At 42.3% G+C, this 22,796-nt stretch overlaps 2 protein-coding genes and 1 long non-coding RNA gene across 8 annotated transcripts in view; 2 read left to right on the top strand and 1 right to left on the bottom strand.

Moving 5' to 3' along the window:
• The window catches only part of LOC144327254 (uncharacterized), a 63,886-nt gene extending 53,170 nt beyond the window's left edge, over window positions 1-10,716 (bottom strand). For all 3 annotated transcript variants that reach the window (XR_013392220.1, XR_013392222.1, XR_013392221.1), the window contains exons 1-2: window positions 10,625-10,716; window positions 1,899-1,963 (exon numbers count right to left, since the gene is read on the bottom strand). This is a non-coding gene — a long non-coding RNA (uncharacterized LOC144327254). The remainder of the gene's footprint in view (window positions 1-1,898; window positions 1,964-10,624) is intronic.
• The window catches only part of UST (uronyl 2-sulfotransferase), a 158,696-nt gene extending 145,485 nt beyond the window's left edge, over window positions 1-13,211 (top strand). Inside the window, exon 8 of the mRNA XM_028723633.2 lies at window positions 13,026-13,211. Coding sequence (XP_028579466.2) covers window positions 13,026-13,111 — 86 coding nt within the window. The 3' untranslated portion in view covers window positions 13,112-13,211. The remainder of the gene's footprint in view (window positions 1-13,025) is intronic.
• A 5,354-nt stretch (window positions 13,212-18,565) lies between these two features.
• TAB2 (TGF-beta activated kinase 1 (MAP3K7) binding protein 2) overlaps window positions 18,566-22,796 on the top strand; it is a 48,348-nt gene continuing 44,117 nt past the window's right edge. For 2 of the 4 annotated variants that reach the window (XM_028723639.2, XM_028723638.2), the window contains exon 1: window positions 18,566-18,926. The gene's annotated coding sequence lies outside the window, so the exon portion shown is untranslated. The remainder of the gene's footprint in view (window positions 18,927-22,796) is intronic. The other 2 variants (XM_028723636.2, XM_028723635.2) reach the window with 1 other exon arrangement.

The raw sequence follows: 22,796 nt of genomic DNA, 5'->3' as shown, positions 1-22,796 counted from the left end.
TGAGGATATATTTTCATTTTATTCTTTTTTTTTAGTTTGCGTATATAAGCAAACAAATATTTTGAATTTCCGATGATTTCCTATAAATACAACAGATGTAAACTAGAACACAGATGGAATCTGAATGATGACATTTAAGTTTTCACATCTTAGGCTTTGCATCTGAATGTCTATCAAGGTTCCTTTTCTAACACAGACTGTTCCCAATAGTATTTATTTTTAGTTCCTTTTATACATAGGTAATGCTGGCACTAAGGTCCATTTGCCTCTCTCAGAAAAATGAAAGAAAATATACCCAATATAAAAACCCTATCTGTATCTGCCTCTTGGTCAAACACACCTTTCTTCTTACACTAGCAGATCTTTTCACTTGCTCTCAATCACAAGTGTGTATAGAAAGGCTTTGTGGGATTCTGAACATCATTCTGCGTGACAGAAAGTGGTAACCATCAAAATATTATAGCCAAGAGATGGAACAGTTGGCCAATTCAACTACAAAGTACAATCTTATACACAATTAGTTGAGAGTAACTCTCATTAAACCAAATGTCAGATACTGGAACAAAGTCCTTTTCTGTCTCCATATGTTGTATAATGGACTTTGTGTAGGCTTACCTTATGACTGCTCACCCTAAGTAAACAAATACGTCTCAGACATTTGGGATATAATACCCAAGGAGCATCAGGTGGGCTTTTTTTTTAAATGACGCAGCAGGCACTAATCACTTGGTATGGAGGGAGATAATTAACCTTGCCTACAAATTGAATGTGTACTTCTAGCCCACTCGCAAGGTAGTTAATAGAAGTTCTGTTTATTTTCTTTGCTAAACTCAAATACCTTACTGAACATCAAAATCCCTCTAAACTACTCATCAACACTTGTTGATGCTCTGTAATAATTGAAGGATTGTTTTGCATTTGCTACACTTGTGGTTTCATTTAAGAACCAGCAAAGGATTGGGGGGGGTACATTTTATTCTATATTTTACTTCCAAGAGCAGAAAGATCTGAAATTTCTAATTCGGTTCATGGCTTATATTGCATGGTGTACATAAATGAACATTGGCAGCCTAAATCTGTAGTTAGAACTATTTGAAAAATTTGTATAGGCTGAAATAGGAACTTCAGAACATTCCGTCAGCATCTGGCATCTTCCTTGGGAGTGTCATGAAGTGTGATTGCCTTAAGGACTTGGCAAGCAATTCCACGGCCCCAGCGTACCTTATGGCATGTGTAGGAGCCTGAGAACAAGTTAATTATTCAGCATCTGTATAGTGATCCCTAGCAAAAGTCTTTAAGGCATATTTTCTCCTGCTTTTCTCCATGTGTTGGTCAATCTTTCCACAAGCCTAAATAATCTTATGGTTTAAAACACGAACATTTCTCTGTGTGTGTGATATCATATCTAATTTACCTTCCAGGCTTATTTTTTAATCTCTCCTGACTGAATCTAATTCTGAAATTCCCAGACTCAATCTATTTCTGTATTTTCTCGTGATTTCTGTGACTGCCATGGAATTACCCTCTGTCTAAAAGCTTTGCTTTTGGTTTTCACCTCCCCAATGGAAGATATCCTTGGGAAATTCCATTAGCTCTTGTTTCAGTTTGTACCAAATGTTTGACTTCTCATGGAACATCCATCGCCTACCCAATAAATCTGGGCTGCCTCAGAGTAGCATAAAGACCTAGATTTACTAACCCTCTTTTGTAATTTGGCAGTGCATCTACATTTTATTGTTGATGCTTTACTCTTCAGGCATTATCCTGCCCATTCAATAATGCTTATTATTTTTGCCAGCTTCTTAATTCTTTGTAAGCAACTTCACCTCTAAATATCATAGTTACATTTCTGAATGACCAGGTTTAGTTTCCAGCATCTCCAATTAAAAAGGTTTTACCTCGTCCATCCTTCCAAGTACTTTTGACTGAGTCATTCTCCCAGAGGCAGTTGGCAGAAGAGTCGCTAGAAAGTGAGAAGGTTCAGTTATTAAGTGCTGAGTCTTTTGCCTGACACTCAGAGATCCACTGCCAATCAGACATTTTGCTGGCCTAAGACATTTTGCTGCCTGAAGCAAGAGGTGACATGATGCCCAACCCCATTCCACATACAGAAGACAACTGGACTGAAAGTGTAACTTCAGTACTGGTGACAATACAGTATCCACCACATAATGGGGAACTGACAACTTTAGGAGGCATAGAGTACACCACATGATGGCACTCACAGCTCTACCATCCAACACTTCCCCATTGTCATAGAATCATAGAATCATAGAGTTGGAATAGACCACAAGGGCCATCGAGTCCAACCCCCTGCCAAGCAGGAAACACCATCAGAGCACTCCTGACATATGGTTGTCAAGCCTCTGCTTAAAGACCTCCACAGAAGGAGACTCCACCACACTCCTTGGCAGCAAATTCCACTGTCGAACAGCTCTTACTGTCAGGAAGTTCTTCCTAATGTTTAGGTGGAATCTTCTTTCTTGTAGTTTGGATCCATTGCTCCGTGTCCGCTTCTCTGGAGCAGCAGAAAACAACCTTTCTCCCTCCTCTATGTGGCATCCTTTTATATATTTGAACATGGCTATCATATCACCCCTTAACCTCCTCTTCTCCAGGCTAAACATGCCCAGCTCCCTTAGCCGTTCCTCATAAGGCATCGTTTCCAGACCTTTGACCATTTTGGTTGCCCTCCTCTGGACACGTTCCAGTTTGTCAGTGTCCTTCTTGAACTGTCCTTCTTGAACTTGTCCCCCTTTAGCATTTGCTACCTGAAGCTGCTGTCTCTGTCTGCCTAAGGTGCATACACACCATGCATTTAAAGCACATCCCCGCTACCATGCCCCAAAGACACTGGACACTGTACTATAATATGGTAAGTGTTCTGGGAACTATAGTTCTGTGAGGGGTAAACTACAGCTGGTTACTATGAGAATCTGCTTGTTTCCCTCCCCTCCCCTCAATCCCTTTTGTGTTGCGACTTTTAGAAAGCAGCCTCCAGGCAGGGACTGTCTTGCTTTTAAAAAGATCTTATGTAACCTGCTCTGGGAGTCTTTTTGGCTGCAGTGGAGTAAAAAGAATAAGAATTAAACATGTTAAAATGTGAACAAACTCACCCTGTGCACAAAGCAACCTTGATAATGTATGCCAAGTAGAGCTAAGTGAGAGAGTAATTAATGCAAAATACCATATTTTTCCGTTTATAAGCCACCCATTTGTATAAGATGCCTCCTATTTTGAGGGACTCCAAATTAAAAAAACATCCCTCAGCACTACCCGTGTATACGACAAGCCCCAGTTTTAAACCTAATTTTTTGGTTAAAAAAAAACCATAGTCTTATATATGGAAAAATGCGGTATATTGTCTGCCCGCAAAGCCAACATTATTAGGATTTTAATAATATAAAGAGAAAAACTTACACTTTTACATGTAATGATTTGTAGTTAAGATATATGTGGCCAAGGAGCTTTGCAGAATTTCAAAAGACCTAGTTTGGCCTGTTGACATTTCAGTACCGATAGCACAGCTGAGTACAGAACAGGGAGGTCCCTGTACAAATGGACCCTCTAGTGAAATGTTTATGAGTGACCTGCATAACATTGTGTGGTTAAATCCAGACATTGCATGCTGTGTGAGTTAAGGTTTGAAAAGGTGATCTTATCAGTGAGATAATTCTAATGTGACACAGATTATTTTGGATTTCCTCTAAAGCGTACATGTGCATTTCATTACCTGAAGATTTTCAACATTACAATTACCAGATTTCAACAGCAAAAATAATTTGTGATATTTTGGGTTCTGCTATTGTGTTACACTTTTTTCTATACTGTGTGGAAAGCAAAAACTGTTACTTAAATGGCTTGGGGTTTCTAGATGAAAGACCCGGCAAGCTAGCTAGCCATGACTGAAAATGCATTTTTAAAAAACACATTGAACCATCGTACAGAGGGAGTCCTACCTATGTACATCCATACTCATCCCTTCAGACTAAAACGGAAAACACTGACAGTCTGGGATGGCGCAAATATTTTCCCCCCTTTTGCGCTAAAAATAATAGACAATAACTTATGTTACATAAAATGTCTGTTTGAGAGTACCAGTGAAGGCCTTCACGGACACTGGTTTGGTGACCCCCACTTTTATGGAGCTCCATCCACTGACTTGAAACAAGGAGCAGAAGAAATGAAGAGTGGAAACAAACTAAAATGCTGGAATTCAACAATGGCAATTCATTTTCTGTAGTCAAGTTTCAGAGGTATGCTCTCAGTTAACAGCATATACTAATAACCTGGGGCCTCCTCAACAGTATACTATACATACATACTTATAAATGCACTACTGGACAAGATAATGCCATACTTGTGAAGGAGAAGAAGTTAATGTTGTACATAAAGCTGCAAGTTGAATGGAAGAATACCGTGTGGTGGGTGAAAGATTTAGCTTTTCTGCTAAATTCTTCAAAGCAGTTAATGGACATAGGTTGTTGGTTGATTAGCAATATACTGTATACCCAATGCCAGCGTTTCCTGGGATAGCTCAGTTGGTAGAGCAGGGGTTGGCAAACTAAGGCCCCCGGGCCAGATCAGGCCCACCTGGCTCCTAAATCCGGTCTGCGCCGCGAACCCACCGCGAAGCCGAGACTCCCAGCAATGGCGACGGGAGGAAGAGGCCGAGTGGCGTAAAATGCCATGCCTGGTTTACCTCAGCGCAGCACGGGAACGTCTCTGCCAATCAAATGCCGTGCCTGGTTTACCTCAGGGGCATTTGATTGACAGAGCCGCCACTGCTTGGCCTCTTCCTCCCGCCTGGTGCTCCTGTGGGCTAGAGAGTGGAGCGGACGAGCTCACTCTGCTTACCTGCTTCACAAGAAGAAGCAGCAGCAGTGGTGGTGGTAGCAGCCCCTGGGAAGGTAAGCGCAGCGCCTTCTTTCTCTAGGTGGGGAGGAAGCCTGTTTCGCACCACCACCGCCAACCCTTCGGCAAATGAGGCAGGCAGCAAACCGAGAAGGCGGCTGGGGCTGGATGGGGAGGACTACTTGCCCCCCCAGCAGTGTGCATAGGAATTCGTGATGTGTGTGTGTGTGTGTGTGTGTGTATATGTCTGAGGGACAGTGGAGCGAACCACTGCGGGAAAGGTTTGCTGACCCCTGCAGTAGAGCATGAGACTCTTAATCTCAGGGTCATGTGTTCAAGCCCCATGTTGGGCAAAAGATTCCTGCATTGCAGGGGGTTGCACTAAATGACCCTTGCCGCCCTTTCCAACTGTACAACTCTATGATTCCATTATAATGCCATAAATTATGTCTCCCAGAATGCTATTGAACAACATCAAGCTCAGTTTGCATCCACATCTTGGATATGGAAGCAGAGGCAATCAAACTAAGCTGCTGTTTCTTACCAAGATGAGATATTATTGACATGGGAAATCCTGTTACAATCAAGGAAATAAATGCAAGGTAAATTTGGAGTATTATCCTAGAAACTGTTGCTTAATTTTTGTATGATTTATAGCTCCATTCAACCTCTGTGGAAGCACCATTGATTCAAGTTTCTAGATTATTCTCCCACCCATTGCATTTTTTAAAAAACAGGTAATTGACAAGCTATTAGAATTATGGAGGGTTCTGTTGCTTTATGGCATAAAGGGATTATACAAACAGATCATTAAACGCCAGGTCTGCAGATTGGAAACATTCTATAACATTTTGCAAGACTTTATGTTTCTGAGCAATTGCTTTCTAATTCACTTTTCAGATTTAACATGCAGCTTTAGAGAATCAGCTTTGCAGTATCGCACTGTGCACATTTAGGGCTGTGGAAAGGTTTGTCTTCTGTCTGCGTCTTGTGTTTGCTTGGCTGCACTGTAGTGTATGAATTCTTTATATTAATGTAAGATAATAACGCTGCTTTGTTATTTTTTAATCACTTTTTAACTAAATTGTTATACAGAATGTTTTTTTCTGATATTGACTACAGTATTTTTCCTTACGATGTTAGCTGCTATGGGTCTTCTTTTAATGTATGGTAATTTGCAGTGTTTACTCTCTGGTTACAATGCAAAGAGGAACAAAAAGATAAAGTAATCTGTACATACAACAAAATATAAACACACATCCCTCCTATGAAAAGTGGTGCCATAAAAATGTGGATCCAATTAAAAGTGACATTATAAAGTATTTGTATTTATATCTACCTATCCAGTGGTTCTCAACCTTGGGTCCCCAGATGTTTTTGGCCTACAACTCCCATGATCCCTAGCTCACAGGACCAGTGGTCAGGGATGATGGGAGTTGTAGGCCAAAAACATCTGGGGACCCAAGGTTGAGAAAGGCTGATCCTATGTGGTTTAAGCTGACACCAATGAGGGAATTTCCCTTCAAAACAATACTAGCTTCAGAAGAGATGTTTTCCTCAGGATTGCAGTAGAGGACAGGGAGGACTTTTTCCTTTCCACACCTACTCTGATCCTATTAATTATCAACCCACCCCACCCCAGCTGATGCTATTTGCATTTTTTTAAAACCTGCAACATTAGATTCAGAATTGCATTCAGTGTAATATATAGTTTAAACTATTCTGGATGCCTCCAGTGTTGTAGAAGCCGCTGCATTTTTAGGCGACCTGTTTCAATGTTCAGCATTACTTATATAGTAAAAAGTTTCTTCCTAACATCAAGACAAACTCATTTGAGTTGCCATTTGAACTTTTATCTCTTCTCTTGACTGTGCTATGTAAGGAGAAGAAGAGATTCTTATCCTCCCCATGGCAACCCTTCATGATTTGTGAGTCTCCTTAGGCTTGTTTGGAGTACTTTTTAATGGGATTTGTAGATAATGAACAGGAGAGTTGTGTTACCATTCCTGCAGGATTTTTTAAAATAGTACCGTAATTGCTTATGCTTGCTTGGAAAAGTGCGATAAATCACAAGGCCCATATTAAAAAGATCACATTTTAAAATAAAACATGAAGCATATAGGACTCAAATATAAAAAAATTGCGCACAATTTTTATATGTGCATATAATGTGTGTGAATAGTTTTCATTTTACATCAGTTTTTCATAAGAAGAGAAGCAGCTAATATGTGAATAAAGATATGCATATCCCCCCTCTGGCTATTAGCCTGAGAGGTTCTTATTCTGTCTAGATTTCTTGGACCTTTTTCCTCAAGCAAAATTCAGCAGCAACATAGGGGTGTGTGGACCCCATTTCTTAGGTTGCTTCCAGCCAAGCCCTTTAACAAAAAGGACCGCATTGCATCAAAGCAAGTGCTATCCCACACTTTCCAGTGCATTTTCTGGTCACTTTCCTCATCGCAAGAAGTCTGATCTTTGGAGGAAATAGGTTTGCTTTGCAAGAGTTCCAATTCAACTTTGATTGTGCAGCCTGAATTTGCCAGGATGTGACTGAATCTCATGCAAAAATAGTGAAGGTCTGGAAGCTGTATTAAGAGTGCAGTGAGGTGAGCTATGGGACATCTGAGATCAGGATCTTATTATTGTTTTTAAAAGTTAAAAGCAGCCACTGGTATGTATGTGTGTATGGGGGTAAGGGTCAGTTTGGGGCTGCACTGTTTTCCCAATATAAATTGCCCTCTCCCAAATCAGCTACAGCGGTACCTTCAGGTTACATACGCTTCAGGTTACAGACTCTGCTAACCCAGAAATATTACCTCGGGTTAAGAACTTTGCTTCAGGATGAGAACAGAAATTGTGCTCCAGTGGCACGGCGGCAGTGGGAGGCCCCATTAGCTAAAGTGGTGCTTCAGGTTAAGAAAAGTTTCAGGTTAAGAATGGACCTCCGGAACGAAGTACGGTAAGTACTTAACCCGAGGTACCAGTGTGTTTGTTTAGCCAGGGAAATCATAATGGTACCTATATCTTTCAGGTGGTCAATGATTTTGGCCTATAATTCTACATAACCTATATAAGCCCCAGTAGATAAATATGCATAAAGGTACCCCTGCCCGTACAGGCCAGTCGTGTCCGACTCTAGGGTTGTGTGCCCATCTCACTCAAGAGGACGGGGGCCAGCGCTGTCCGGAGACACTTCCGGGTCACATGGCCAGCGTGACGAAGCTGCTCTGGCGAGCCGGCACCAGCGCAGCACACGGAAATGCCGTTTACCTTTCCGCTATAAAGCGGTACCTATTTATCTACTTGCACTTAAGGGTGCTTTCGAACTGCTAGGTGGGCAGGAGCTGGGACTGAAAGACGGGAGCTCACCCCGCCGCGGGGATTCGAACCGCCGACCATACGATTGGCAAGTCCTAGGCACTGAGGTTTTACCCACAGCGCCACCCGCGTCCCTGCGCGCCACCCGCGTCCCTGCATAAATATGCATAGGATTGTGCTAAAACCTCTGAAAACTCCTCCCTTGGCACCATGGTTTTCCTTTCTGGCTCCTTTTAGCTTTTTAAATGTGGGAGATTCTTGATGCATGGATCTCACACATCATGTCTAGATCGACTCTTATTAAAACTCCCCCAATCCTTGAACTATTATTATTTTTAAAATGTAGTACCCAAACAAGAACCTACAAAATTCCCTTTCTTCGTTTGGATAGAATTCAGTGACAACTCTCCCTCTGTATTCCCTGTTTCTGCGGCTGTTGATTTTGGCAACCCACTGATCAGTGAAGTTATTTGTTCTCTAATTTCCAAAAACCTGTGTGTTTTGCTCTTTACTTTGCCTACTGAAGAGCTTCTCAAACCGTGGGTAACAATGTATTTCTGGGTGGGTTGCACAACACACACACACACACATTTTGAGGGACTTTTACGAGGCTCACAGCACACCATTCTTGTCAGTGTGATGTGATGTGTTAGTGTGATGACTTAAAGTCTCCCTCCCTCCCTCCCTCCCTCCCTAATTATGCTTTAATTCAACTCAAATACATGTTGCCTATATCTATATTTACACAGAAAAACAAAAGATTCATAGCTAACTACAGGTGTGATCTTCTTGTGCTTCCTGTTATAGAGAGAGGTATGGCTTGAAAGGTGGTGTCAGGCTGTGTACACACTCCCATTTAGTCTGCATACAGCGTGCTCCCCACAGCTGGTTTTGCATGGCATTAACCACAATCCATATCTATCCTGTATCTATTCAGTGATTTCTTATTCAACAGTGTTCTCCCCAAACCAGCTTTGATCCAAACTGAGACAAAGAAGAACTTAGCTGCATTTTAAGCCAGCAATGTGCAGCGTTAGATTAAAACTGGCCCAAAAAGGACTGAATAAGTTTACAGGTTGGCCCCACTCTTAAAAGTCTGAGATGCATTGGTCCACTGTAATTTTTCAAAAAAGAAAAGAAAAGAAAAAGAAACTATCAAACCATCTATTTTACCTTTCTGTATTTTCACTTTTACAAAGTTCAGGCTGAAGATTCCCCCTGTAAACAGTTTCAATAGATGTATAATGCTGACTTTGCAGTTGCAAAACAGAGGGACTTTCTCTGTTTTTAAAATCTTCATTGTTTTATACTTGAGGTGTCTGAGTTTTTGATAGGAGTGGCTGGCTGTATTTTTATTAAATGTTTCTAATGTTGTTTCAGCTGCTTATGTGAAAACATTAAGCATTCTCATCATTAATGAACATGATTTAGTAGCTCTGTACATGGCAGAAATTCCATTCTGGTCTCTTTGAATGTATCAAATGCTTGGCTTAAGCATCAGTTACTGTGTTTTAAACTACTGTACTAGTTGGACACTGGGTGCAGAATTAGTCCTTTATTTTCACATGGAACCTAACATAGAGCATTAGGCGTGTGTGTGGCTTTTTTAAAAAGCCAGAGCCTGCATGGAAAGCGTCATAAATAATTTAGCAGAAGTGAATGCTGAAATTAGTTAAGGCTCCACATTGCTTGGCTCCAAATAGTCTAATTGTAGCAAGATATGTAGAAGTGCCCTTTGGAGGAAGCCCAGCTTTCACCACCCTCCCCCACACCCCAAAAGGACAACGATGTGCTCTTTTCACTGTGTATGTACAGTACACGATCCCTGGGATTTAAATTTACTTAGTTCTTGTAACTGTAACAAGTAGAACAAGCAGACCGAGCCAAGGGCTCTGGGAGACAAGATAATGAATGAGATACGTTTTGTGCATTGCAGGCAAGAATTTTGGATGGCAAAAAGGAAGCTAGCTGTATTTCTATTATCTTGCAAAACTGTTGGCTCATCATTCAGTAAAGTGGTTGCTATATTTAGCAATGTTCCTATGGCCTGAACCTGTTGGAGATTCAGAATCAACTCCTACAATACACAAATGCAACTTACTTTCCATTTCCCTTGCTTCTGGAGTACGGATTGATTTCCCTCTGCACCCACACCCACACTCCTTTAAAAAACAAACATCACTACCATAAAGATAACGCTGATGGTGCTGAAGCCTTTCCTCACATTAAAACACTGGATTCTTCTAGCTCTTGGGGGCCTTATCTCTTCTCATACAGCAGTGGTCACTAAGCTTTCCATATGTTCAGATTTTTTATTTATTTTACTAATTCAGAAGATTCTGTATCTCCTCCACCCTTTTGACTGAATGATCCTCAGAGTAGCTTACAACAGATTATAATAAATACACACAGATCCATATGCACAACCCCTAAACACAAACAACCCAGTCACCTGGCTGATGGCAGAAGCCACAGGGTGCTTCTCTTCTGTTCTCAAGTCCCAGGGCAACCGGCAGCTGAAGCTGAGCGTTCTTTCTTCTCCTATGAACATTGGATGGGGTCAGGTTAGATTTCTGAAATAAAAGTTGTTTTTCCCCACCCTCAACAGTTCAGTAGCTGGTTCTCTAACAGAACTGTGAAGGGCAAGGTCCAAATAAGTAGTAGTGTCTGAGTTTGTGACACTGTTTTGAAACAGCCCAGGTAGCATGTGAACTTGACCTGAGTTGGAGTGGGAAGACTAGGATGTGGCTTGACCTTCAGAATGTGGGATAACAAGTCTCATATAACCAGCATGCTTAAGTCTAATGAATGCATGAAGGGGATAATACCACAGAATAAGCTGTCCTGCGAGGCTTAGCATAGGTCACTCTTGAATTCCCATACCAATAATTTAGGAACTTTCAACCTTTTGTAATTAAGCTAAGTTTTACTGCCTGTGCAACTTTCAGAAGCGCCTGAACCTGACCTTTGAAGAGTTTGTAAGTAAATAATTTTTTAATTTACCAAATGTGTGGTCTTTTTCTATGCTGGGTAAGAGAGAAACTTTGGAATTCACTGTAAAGGGCATATTTTAAAGGTCTAACAGACTGTACTTGCTGCCTATTTCGTGATTTTAAATTTCTGCTAGGGTTCTCTCACCAAAGAATTCTTGCCCCAAATTTGCCTCTTGCATCCGGGAATTCTCCTTTCAATATTTCTTCACTGAACCAACACAGAACTGGGCATCTCTCTTCCCAGCTAAATTGGCTTTCAAGCCTTTCCACTCCACACAGGGAAATGGCTCTGTACACATTACTATTTTCTCTGGCCCCAATGCACTCCCACCTCTGGTTTTTGAATCCATGTACGCCCAACGTTGCCCACAATGCAGAACTATCCTGTAGTTTCTTGAGAAATACTGCTGCTTGAAACGTTTTCTCTCAAATCAACTTCAATCAGGAAGTAAAACTTCAGCCACATTCACGATGCATTTTAGCTGAGGTGTGTACTATTGAGACAGCCTTTGCACATACTGTATATGGATGACAGTGCCAGGCACAGATAACAGCTTAATGATTAGGAGGGAGGTATAGGTGCATGAAAACCAAACAGTTAATGTGCATTGGGTGAAGGCATCCCCAACCCCTCTCTGGTGTGTGTGTAGAATAGTGTGCAAATTCCACATGAAACACAGTGGGGGGGAAATGGCCTTGCTGCATTTTAAGCCACTAATGTGTATCTAGCCTATGCAGCAGAAGATTTGTTGCTGGGAGTAATTGACTTTCCCTGTTCCGTCTTCTTCCCTCACAGACATCCTAGTGATCCAGCCAGACCCACTGTTTCCCCCATCTTAATGGAGTTACAAGTTTTCATGCTCAGTTAGGAACCTCTGGCAATTGACTCATTGAGTGGTTTTGAAAAATTGCACTTTCTCATCCTCAAAAATCCCACACTGGGCAATAGCATATGTTAGATTAACAGGGGTTGCTTCTCCTAGTTTTCTTAATTTGCATTTTAAATTGGGCTAGTTCAAGGGTAGGCAGAAGGGAGTTTGGGATTTATTCATAGAACTTTCTCTGGTTGAGTATTTGAGTAGATAGCAGGAGCCTCTGGTACCAAAATGAAACAGATGTCATGCAGATGTCGCACCGATAAAGTAACAAAACAACTCCTTGCTGAAAAGAGGTGGCATCATTCATAACATGTGGGAAATGCGCTCATTAAATCTGCAATTGCTAGCTGCACATTACATTAATCATCTGATTTAAAAGCAGGTATGGATCTAATATTGGGATAAATAGGTAACGTGCAGGGAAAACAGTATTTTTGCCAATAAAGAATTCTTATATTGATTATGGCATATCAAGAAGTTGGGAATATTTTTGAAGTATGTTTGGTTCTAGTTGAAAGGATCTTCAGCATTTATAACACTTCATTCTACCTCATAAAAGTAGGCAACAATACCGTCTCCATTACAATATCTTCTCCCTGAAATTATATGCCAATCCTAGTTTATAGTGTCTGGTCCTGATGGCACTTTGCATGGTACATCCAAGTTTAGAGAATATATTTTACTGCATTTGGGTCAAAACCCACAGTATTAAAATCTAAAAATAATGTGTCACTTGATAGTGTCCAAAATTGCTCTAAATTATTCCATTGCTCTTTCTAGACATAAAGCTGTAAACTTAGTTCTGTGCCAGTAACTTTGTATTTTATTTGTGCTGTTCCGAATATTTTTTCAATATGTTTCCTAACCCTTGCCGAAACAACACACTGCTGGGGGGGCGGGGGAGAGAGACCCAAATACTAGTAGAATACTGCATAGTTGGAAAAGTACTTTGCGTCTGATCTTTTCTCTTTTCTCCCCACAGGTCTGCCTTGCCCCAGTTCCACAGAACTTTCATCCTTTCCTATTTGCAGATGTGCATGTTACCGGAAGATACACTACCACACCTAGAGGTTAACAACAGCTAGGCACACAAACACTGCTATCTGATGGATGGGCCTTTATAAATTGTTTCAAAAGATCTGGCAGTTTTTGCAATGTCTCACAGATTTTAACTATCAAAAGATTTTGAACCTGTGCATAAAAAAAGCAATTAAAAAAACTTTTTGAACAATATATGCTCACGCTGGTTGGGGTACAATAAATTCATATGAACTTAGCTTGTGTTTATATGTTGTTTTGTAAACTGAAATCTCTAATAAGGAGGAAAGTGACAGGTTGCATACACACAGCATTTTATTCTATGCACAATCTAGTTCGACTGCATATTTTTTGCCACTGAAAAGTACTTGAGAAACCGGTTTCATTTAAAGAATAGAAATTTACTTCAGATTGATTCTGCATTACCCTGCAGTATGTCCATTTGAAAACAGGTTAAAACAGATGTAGGCAGCCCTGGCAATGGGGTTGGGGAGTGTCCACAGCTGCCCTATTACGTTCTGGGTGGGTATATACACTAACATCGCCATCACTACTTCTTTCTTTCCCCGTTTAGGGAAGTTTTTAATATTTAATGCTGTATTGTTTTTAGCACTTGATTGGAAGCCGCCCAGAGTGGCTGGGGAAACTCAGCCAGATGGGCAGGGTATAAATAAATAAATTATTATTATTATTATTATTATTATTATTATTATTATTTCTTCATTCACCTGGGGCATGTGCAGGGGGGGGGAGGCATGGATAACCTACTCAAGGGAAAAGCTTTCAAGTAAGCATAGCCACCTGTGTGGATGGCAGATGGCTCTAGATTGAAGCACCATGTTCAGGACGATCATCAACAATTTGGGATTGAGGAAAACTTAATTTTTGTGCTACAAATGGCTTTGTGTATATGCAGCCTTATACCGAGTACTTACATAACTAGAGTTCCACGCCACCCACAATCTCTGCTGAGTGGTAGCATGATTCCAGGTGCTCACCCAGGGTGTCTGCAGTGTCTTCTAAATACTGCTTATTTATGCATATTTACACCTGAGTTCAGATGGAGAGGGCATTCACAGCAAGTGGGGCTTGTCCTTCCCAGCAGCACAGCACTGGACTCAGATGCATCCTAAGCAGCTTCCCCGTGCCTCTGTAACAGCCCGCTCCAGCCAGCCAATATGGCTGCCGCCCTTCAGTCCCTTCATGGAGACTTCCTCCTCCACTTCCTGCTCCTTTTCCCCAGAACCCCTTGCCAAACACAACTCCTCCATCCATTACATCATCCCCAGTGTCCCCTTGACAACCTCTGTTTCAAAAGCCTCTTGCAAAAAGACACTTTTTTCCTGTGGTGACACCACACCCCCCGTTTCCCTTGCAACTTTCCCCTCTCAAATCTTCTATTGCCATCACCTTTGTTCTTTCATAGCACCTCTCTAAGGCAATCTCCTGAGGAAACTGCCTTTTTAAGGCCTTGCTAAATCCGCTGGTCAAACCCCACATTTACTAATTTCAGAAACTATGAGGAGAACTTGGCACCCAGGAATTTTAGGGATCCTTGCCCCCTGCAAACCCATAACACTGGAAAGAACTTCTCATTCCACTAAATGGGATCTAATTCTGAGTAAACGTTTCTAGTATTACACTATTAATATGTGATTTAGGACCCTGAAATTGCAGCGTTGCTGACATTTCTACATCAATCAACTATAATCAAAGGTACAGAAGTCTAATCCTGCAAGTTAAACTTGGTGCAACAAGTATAACTTTCAAAGTCTCATAATGCAGGTTTTGCCCAGTAAAATCGCTTTCATAAAAAATTGTGATTGATGCTATATGATATGACAGTTAAATAAGCATATGTTTCCACTTGAAGGCCACTGTAGAACAATAACAAAACTTTAGAGGGGAAATGGCCTGGCTAGTTCTAAATCTGAAACCATTTTGAATGAAATACTGTATTAGCAAGTCTTACTTTGCCCTGCCTCCTATTTGGGCTCTGCTAAACAATAGCCACAAAACTTTTAACAAAAGACTTTGCTTCAAACGCAGTGGATATGGTAGATGAAATAATCGTATTAGAAAAAGTATAAAAAGTGTACTCCAAATATATATCTCACATTGTAATTCTGCACTTTTGCCCTGGTAATATGGGCCAGGATCCAAAGAGTTGGGTACAATTTTAGACTTCTTCTCTTTTCTGAACAGAAGCAGCCTGCTGTGCCACATCACAAACTGCACTTTGCAAGGTCCCTCTCATATTGAAAATAAACTTGAGGAGCACAGTATTTGGGTAGTACGTTGGACTCAGGTTTTGATAGTTTGTTTCTCAGCCGTTCCCACACATGACCCCTTGCTAGCCCTGCAATAACATTTTAGTCTTCAGGGCTGATTGCATTGCCATGTGCACCTGTTCTGCACAATATGTGCAGGTTATCCCATCATCCCTTCCACTTTTATAGCGGTGCTGCTGTGCAAATGCTATGACTTCCAACTTTGACAGTAACATTCCAAAAATTAATCTCCTTCCCCTGACATTGGGATCCAAATAGGTACATTTCCATTCAAAGTGCTCTCCTCAAAGTCTGAAATTGTTGTATCAGTAACCAATTCTTTATTTGGGAGATAGCTGATTCTTTCTTTGGAAGATGTCTCAAAGGAATCACAAACATGTAAACTAATTTAAGCAACTATGTTCAGCAAAAGTTGTGTACTTAGCAGATGTGGCTTATCAAGTCAATTCATCTGCTATCAGTAATAGTTGTATTTCCTGCTTAAAATCTTTCCTGTCACTAACAGTATGCAACTCAAAGAGCTAGGAGCAAATATTTCATAGCAATAAAGTGACCATGATTTCTCTGTTCCTTTAATGTCATAATCCAAGCCAGCATCAGAGTGAAATCAGAAGGGTGTGTGTTAGGAATTCAGTCTCTCTTTCCAGTCTCCCTGTCTAGATAAGTACTGTACACGTCTAGGGTGTTTGCAAATTGTGTTGGCTAAGTGGGGCAGATAAAGGATTCTGCTGGTGTACTGGCAATCCCCTGCTGCCCAGCAGTCTCCCTATCTGAGCTGATCAATATGGTCTTAGATATGGTGTTTAGGAGCCCCACATTCTTAGCAGTGGAAGATGTCAATATTCATGCAAAGGACACCAGGTTGGGGGCAGCTCAGGACGTCGTGATCAGCATCACCACCATGAGGCTGTCCCAAAATGTCATTGCCCCAACACATGTGGTAGAGTGCACATTAGACTTAGTTTTATTGATTGGGTGGGAAGATGGTAGTCTGCAAATGAGGGGTTTTACATCGATTGCCTTGCCAGTTCTCTGTTGAGGTTTAGGCTAACAGCAGGTGTATCCTCAAGGTTACCAGAAGGCTCTGGGTTTTCTTCCAACTGATTTCAGCTGTTACACACTACACCTTTAAAGCACATCCAAAGCACATTATTTTCCTCAAATAATTCTGGGCATTGAAGTTTGTTAAGGGCTTATGAGAATTATAACTCCGATGGGTAAACTACAGTGCCCAGAATTCTTGGAGGAAAATAATCAGCTTTGAATGTGCTTTACAGATATGGTGTGTGCACAACCAAGTTGGCAGTCAATCTGTGATACCCGGAGATGACTCAGAGTGGCTGAGTGCTATCTCTCTCTTAGCAGAGCTGTGGATTTCATATTTTTATCCTCACCTCCATAAGAATAATGTAAAATTTTACATGGTGCATTGAGATTGCAGAGAATGATTGTTATTGCTCGTAACTAGTATTTATTGTGCTTTTAAAAAATGGTTTATATGATTTGAGTATGTCTTGATAGGTGTCGCAGAGACTTATACTCAAAAGGCAGGTTAATTACTGGGAGACATATAAATGATGTATGATAATAATAATTTTTTAAACCAATGGTCCTTCTCTGCTCTTCATTTTAGTTTGTGCCAATGGTGAGTTCTGAAATACTAAATATTTCAGAAATACTTGAAAATAAATGTTTATTTAAAGCTGTCAAAAGTTACTTGAAAGAACCTGGAAATGACTTCCTCCTTATCTCAATGGGTTTGCTCTATCATACTTGTGAATTCCTTATTTACTTCAAACAAAGCAAGTGTGCCTGTGAGTACGCAAGTTGTTGGACACTTGGATGAATGTATTGAGGGGATGCTCATCAAATCTGCAGGTGACACCAAACTGGGAGGGGTAGCCAATACTGCAGAAGACAGGATCAGGATTGGAGAACTGAGTCAAAACTAACAAAATAAATTTCAATAGGGACAAATGTAAGGTTCTACACTTAGGCAGGAAGAACCAGATGTACAAATATAAGATGGAAGACACGTGGACTGTGAGTAGTAAATGTGAAAAGGATTGAGGGGTCTTAATAGACCACAAGCTTAACAGCAGCAAGAAAGCTAATGCTATCTGAGGCGGCATCAACAGAAATCTTGTGTCCCGGTCAAGGGAAGTAATAATCCTGCTCTATTCTGCCTTAGTCAGACCACACCTAGAGTACTGTGTCCAGTTCTAGGTGCCACAGTTTAAGAAGGATATTGACAAGCTGGAATATGTGCAGAGGCGGATGACCAAGAAGATAAAGAGTCTGGAAGCTAAGCTTTATGAGGAACAGTTGATGAAGCTGGGTATGTTTAGCCTGGGAAAGAAGAAACTGAGAGGAAACATAGCCATCTTCAAATAACTAAAGGACTCTCAAATGTGGGGGAGCAAGCTTGTTTTCCCCTGCTCTGGAGGCTAGGACCTGAACTAGTGAGTTCAAGTTACAAGAAAGGAGATGCCACTAAACATCACAAAGAACTTTTTGTTGGTAAGAGCTGTTTGGCAGTACAGTGGTCTCCAAAGGAAGGTGGATGGCCATCTGTCATGGATCCTTTAGTTCAAATTCCTGCATGGCAGGGGATTGGACTAGATGACCCCAGGGGTCCCTTCCAACTTTACAGATGTATGATTCTATTTTTGCTGATTTTGTTTTTATGAAGCACACTCTGCTGAAGTTATTCAAGCTCCACACCCTCCATCTTACACTCTAGATTTCAATTACTTGAAGAGCAAATGCGAATTTGGCCAGGAGGAGGAACTGGGGGAAAGCAGATAAATTAAAAGACAGAGAAAGATTTCTGGTAAAGCCACGAGAGTTCACAGAACAGTGGAGGGGGAAGAAAACACGTTTCTCCTCATTTCTCTTGAAAGAGGCGCTCAGCTCTGGCACTTTTGCGCTGCTCCTTGTGAGGAACAGAGTGGGCAGTTGAAGCCGATGGCTGCAAGAGGCCACACTTCTGTCAAACTGACCTCTGCTCTGCTCAGCATTACTAGCCGTCGCCTAGGCAACGAGAGGAGATTCCCCGCCCCCGCCTGCCCTTCCCTTCTTTTTTTCGCCTCGCATCTCGCATCTCGCTCCTCCTCCTCCTCTCCCACTGCTATCCCGTTAGCACTCGGGGCAAGATCTCGCGATGCTTGCCAACTGGAGTGGCCGCCATATTGTGTGACACTATTTTGATTTGGACTCGGCTGGCTGAGACGCGCAGCGAGAGAAGAAGGAGGTGGACGAGGGGGGAGGGACGGGAGCGACTGGGAAGCCGGAACCGTTCCAAGCGAGGTCGGGAGCGGCGCCTGCAAGACACCCACCCGCCCAGCCGAGCCCTCCCTTCCTCTGCCCGCCGCCACAGCAGCACCAGTCACGGAACCCCCCTTCCTCCCTCCCCCGGTGGCGGCGGGAGGAGGAGGCGGCGGCGGCTCAGGAGGGGCTCGGAGGTGTCCGCCTCGCCGGTTGGAGGCGGCGGCGGCGCGGGCGGTAGTGGCGGCGGCTGTGGGAGGCGGAGGCGGAGCCGGTGTCGAAGAAGGGTAAGACTGGACTCCGCGGCCGGAGCGGGCCTGGCGTCGACTGGCTCCTTTTTCCTGCAAAACGCTCGGCCCTCAGAGGCCTGAGAGGGACTGGGCATCCCCCTCCCCTGCTCGGGCCCACTCCGGCCTTCTTCTTTCAGCCCCCCGCCCCCCCCCCCCCGCGGAGGGAAGAGGCGGCCGGAGAATCCTGAGGTTACAGGCGGGAACAACCCCAGTCAGCCGCCTTTTCCGAGGGGTGACAGCCCTGCGGGGTCGCTTCTGCAGAATGCCTTTGCTGGCAGTGCGGTGCTGAGCCAGGCAGAGGTGTGTGTTCAGCCCCAGGGTCAGGATCCCCCCCCCAGGCAAAGCTGTCACCACCACGCGAACTCCCCAGCTGAGCCCGGAGGCTGCGACTTTTTTATTCCCTTTTCTTACGCGAGAGGGTTTCCTTCCCCCTTTGGCCCAGCCCAGCCTGGCTGCTGCTGCCGCCTCCTCCCCACCAACCCCCTGACGGGAACACGCTGCTGCTGGTCTTGGGAAGAGGCTATCCATCCGATCTCGGTGGTCTCCCTGGATCACGTGTGCCACTGTGTCACGGGGAGCGGGTTGTGGCGGGAGGCCTACAAGTCAGGGGGCATCTCTCCTCTCCATGGAAACGAGGGGATGGGGTCACTTTTGCTGCTGGTGGGGCGTAGGAACGCGGGGAGCGGATCCAGACGCCCTCTCAGATCTGCAGAGTAAGCCTCACAAGGTGAGGGCTTATTCACGAGTAAGGACTACAATTCCAGTACTGTACACACTTCACTTGGAATAGAAGGGCAGTGGTCGTGGTGGGATAATCCCTGTTGAACTTAATGTGCAAACGTGCCTTTAATAGAGGTGGAGTTGTGGTGTCTCTCTTGGTCCAGCCCCCTTGGGGGTTTTATACCTCTGCCCCTATTCCTCTGATTACTGGTGTGAATAGGACTTCTGTTACTGCAGCTGTACAGCCATATTCCAGGTTTACTGGAGGAGTAAGGATTCTTTGGGTTAGCCATATAGGACTTAGCTTTTATCCTTTACTTCTTACTTAAAGTACAGTATGTGCATAGGTGTTGGGCCATTATTCAGTTATGAGACCAGGTAAATGTTCCTGGTGGGATTGTGGCAACTTTAATGCCTGAACCTTTGTAGTCTTCATTGGGAGTAAGTTTCATTCAGTTCAACCATAAATGTGGTTTTACTTGTAGGTAGATGTGTGCTTCGGATTGTTATGAGTCTCAGAGGATTATTGCAGCTTTTCAGTGAAAACATTTTTTCCATTAAGAAGCAGGATTCCAGTCCTAATCCCATTTACCTGGGAGTAAGCCACATTGAACTCAGTAGGACTTCCTTCTGATCAGACATGGTTAGAGTTGTGCTATGATGCATGTTTACACACTGATCACCCATCAATCCTGTTTGCTCAGGCCTGAAACTCCATTGCTTAGAAGACGTAGTCAGAAGTAGGGTTCATTCATTTAAATGAAGCTTACTCAAAATTAAGTGGGCTTAGGACGCCAGCAAACAATTGCTGCCCACATAAGGTTCTGGTGGTACTGAAACTTCAGATTTATTTTCTATACATTAGATTTCAGGCAAGTGGACACAAGGAGAGGGCAGAAAAACTGGTGTGAGATGGAAAGAAAAGCATCCATAGAAGATAACAGAAAAGGGGGAAAACTGCACAAAAGGAAGAGGAGATTTGGCTGCTCAGGGAGAGAGAACCTTAGTTAACCTTAATTAAATTAATAAGCAAATCCTATGCATTTCTATTTAGAAGAAAGACCCACTTATTTTAATGGGATTAACTCTCAAGTAAGTATACACAAGACTGGAACTTTTATGTTTCAGTGTTGATTTGGAATGAACATTAGTTTGTTTTTTTTAAAAAAGTAAAATGACAAGACTTTGCAAATTAAAAAGAAAACTCTTTGCTTTAGAACTACTGCTCTATGTTGCTTCAGTTGGGCAAATCTATGGAGCTTCTTCAAACTTCACCATCCAGCAATGGGGCAACAAAGAAGAAATGCTGCCTATATTAGGTTCTGAGGGTGCTGAACGTTTTCCCCAAATCCTCTTCATTTTGATTTCAGGCAAGTTGACATTAGGGAGGGGGAAGAGTTACAGAGAAGTGGATTGAAGTGACAGAGAAGGTGACGCAAGGTGGAAGAAAGTGAACAGCATAAAAAGGGAAGTGAGAGGGAGACAGAGGCAACACCAGCAGATGAAAGGAAATAGAAGAAGGTGAGCAGGGAAGGATAGAGATGTTTGAGAAGGTGAAGAGAATGTGGAAGAAGGTATGAGCAGAGAGAAAAAGGCAACAGGTAAATTAGCTGAAGATAGAAAAGATTGTGAAAGAGGATGAGATGAGAACAGGTAACAGAGAAAGGACTAAAAAAGTGGATGGAGGAGACAATGATAAGGCATAAGGTCAGTGGAGAGAAAAATAAAGGAATGACAGGTGGTGGAGGACAAAATGTGCAAGCAGGTAGGTAAAGAAAAAAAGCACCAGCTGGTGACAGAGAAGGAAAGGTGGTGGTGAAAGTTACAGAAATCAAGAAAGTGATAGAAAGACCTTTTTTTGTAAGAAAATGCAAACATAACGGTGATTTGTGATTTGCTCTCTTGCTCAATATTAACCACGGGCTTTGCTGAGGAGAAAACCCCCAGAAATCAAAGAGATGGTACAATTACTAAAAGGGTTCAAAAGTGTGACCAACAGTACATGAAATATTGGTTGACTTGTACTGAAAAATATATGTCACTACCTCAGTGTGTGATATGTGGTGAGATGAGAGCACTATTAAGTATACATTACAAGTGGAAATGTAAAAGTGGATCATATGTTCTTGGTTGGGAGTTAGAGATGGGTCTCTACCCTGGACTTGTTGGAGACTGCAAAACTAGGAGATAAGTTTGTGAGTCAGAGTGGTGATAGTTCCATTTTGTAAATGAAGAGGAGAGCCTTGAGCTTGGCCACCTAATCTGTTTGTGGATGAGCTAGGATTTGCACTTCAGTCTAGAATCCAGAACCCTTTCAGAGGATGTAATATTGGAGTTACTTGCCATGTATGAAGGCATGTACTCGGACCAGCCACTGAGGAGGCCTTGGAGAGGTGATAGAAAACTTTCCCTTCATGAACTTGAAGGTCTTTTTTAGTTAATGCTTGATGTGTTTTCCCCTTTCTTTTGCAACAAACAGTTCCTTCCATTGACTTTCACTATCTGGATTTGATCTAGAAAGTTTGGGTTAGTTATTTATTAAAATATTTATATTCCACATTTCCCGTTCCTTTGAAAGAGCATTCAAATTGTGTAATAATATTTCAATTAAAACAATGATAGATTACTTAAAAAGCAAATACAGTACAAAAATTAAAAGATTCAAACAACTAATTTGGACAGTATTTAGTCATAGCCTAAAAGTTCTGCAAAACAGAATAGCATTTATTAAGCCCTGGAAAGTCATCAAGGATGGGGGCATACAAGCAGGGAATTCCAGTGTCTGAACACCACTGAAGAGTGGAAAGGCTCGTTTCCAGGTTCCCACTAGATGTACTTCTGGTTCTAATTCACTGAACTTTAGAGGTAATGATCAGCATCTTAAATTGTCATGTTAAGTGAACCAGCCAAAACAGCTGAAGTTAATAGTGGTCACATAGTCTCTAGCACTTTCCATAGTAAAAATTCTTACTGTTGCATTCTGCACAAACTAAAGGTTGCAAGTACTGTTCAAGGGCTGCCCCGTGTAGAGTGTGTTTCAGTCATCCAACCTGGATGTCACTAAGACATGTGTGACCCTTGCCAGACCATCTTTTCCCAGGAACCTAACCTGAGCAAAAGCATTGTTGGCCATGATTGCTATATTGG

This window comes from Podarcis muralis, chromosome 3 (genome assembly GCF_964188315.1).
Source record: "Podarcis muralis chromosome 3, rPodMur119.hap1.1, whole genome shotgun sequence".
Lineage (NCBI taxonomy): Eukaryota > Metazoa > Chordata > Lepidosauria > Squamata > Lacertidae > Podarcis > Podarcis muralis.
Note: the sequence above shows the minus strand (reverse complement) of the source record. Positions and strands in the feature narration are given on the sequence as shown.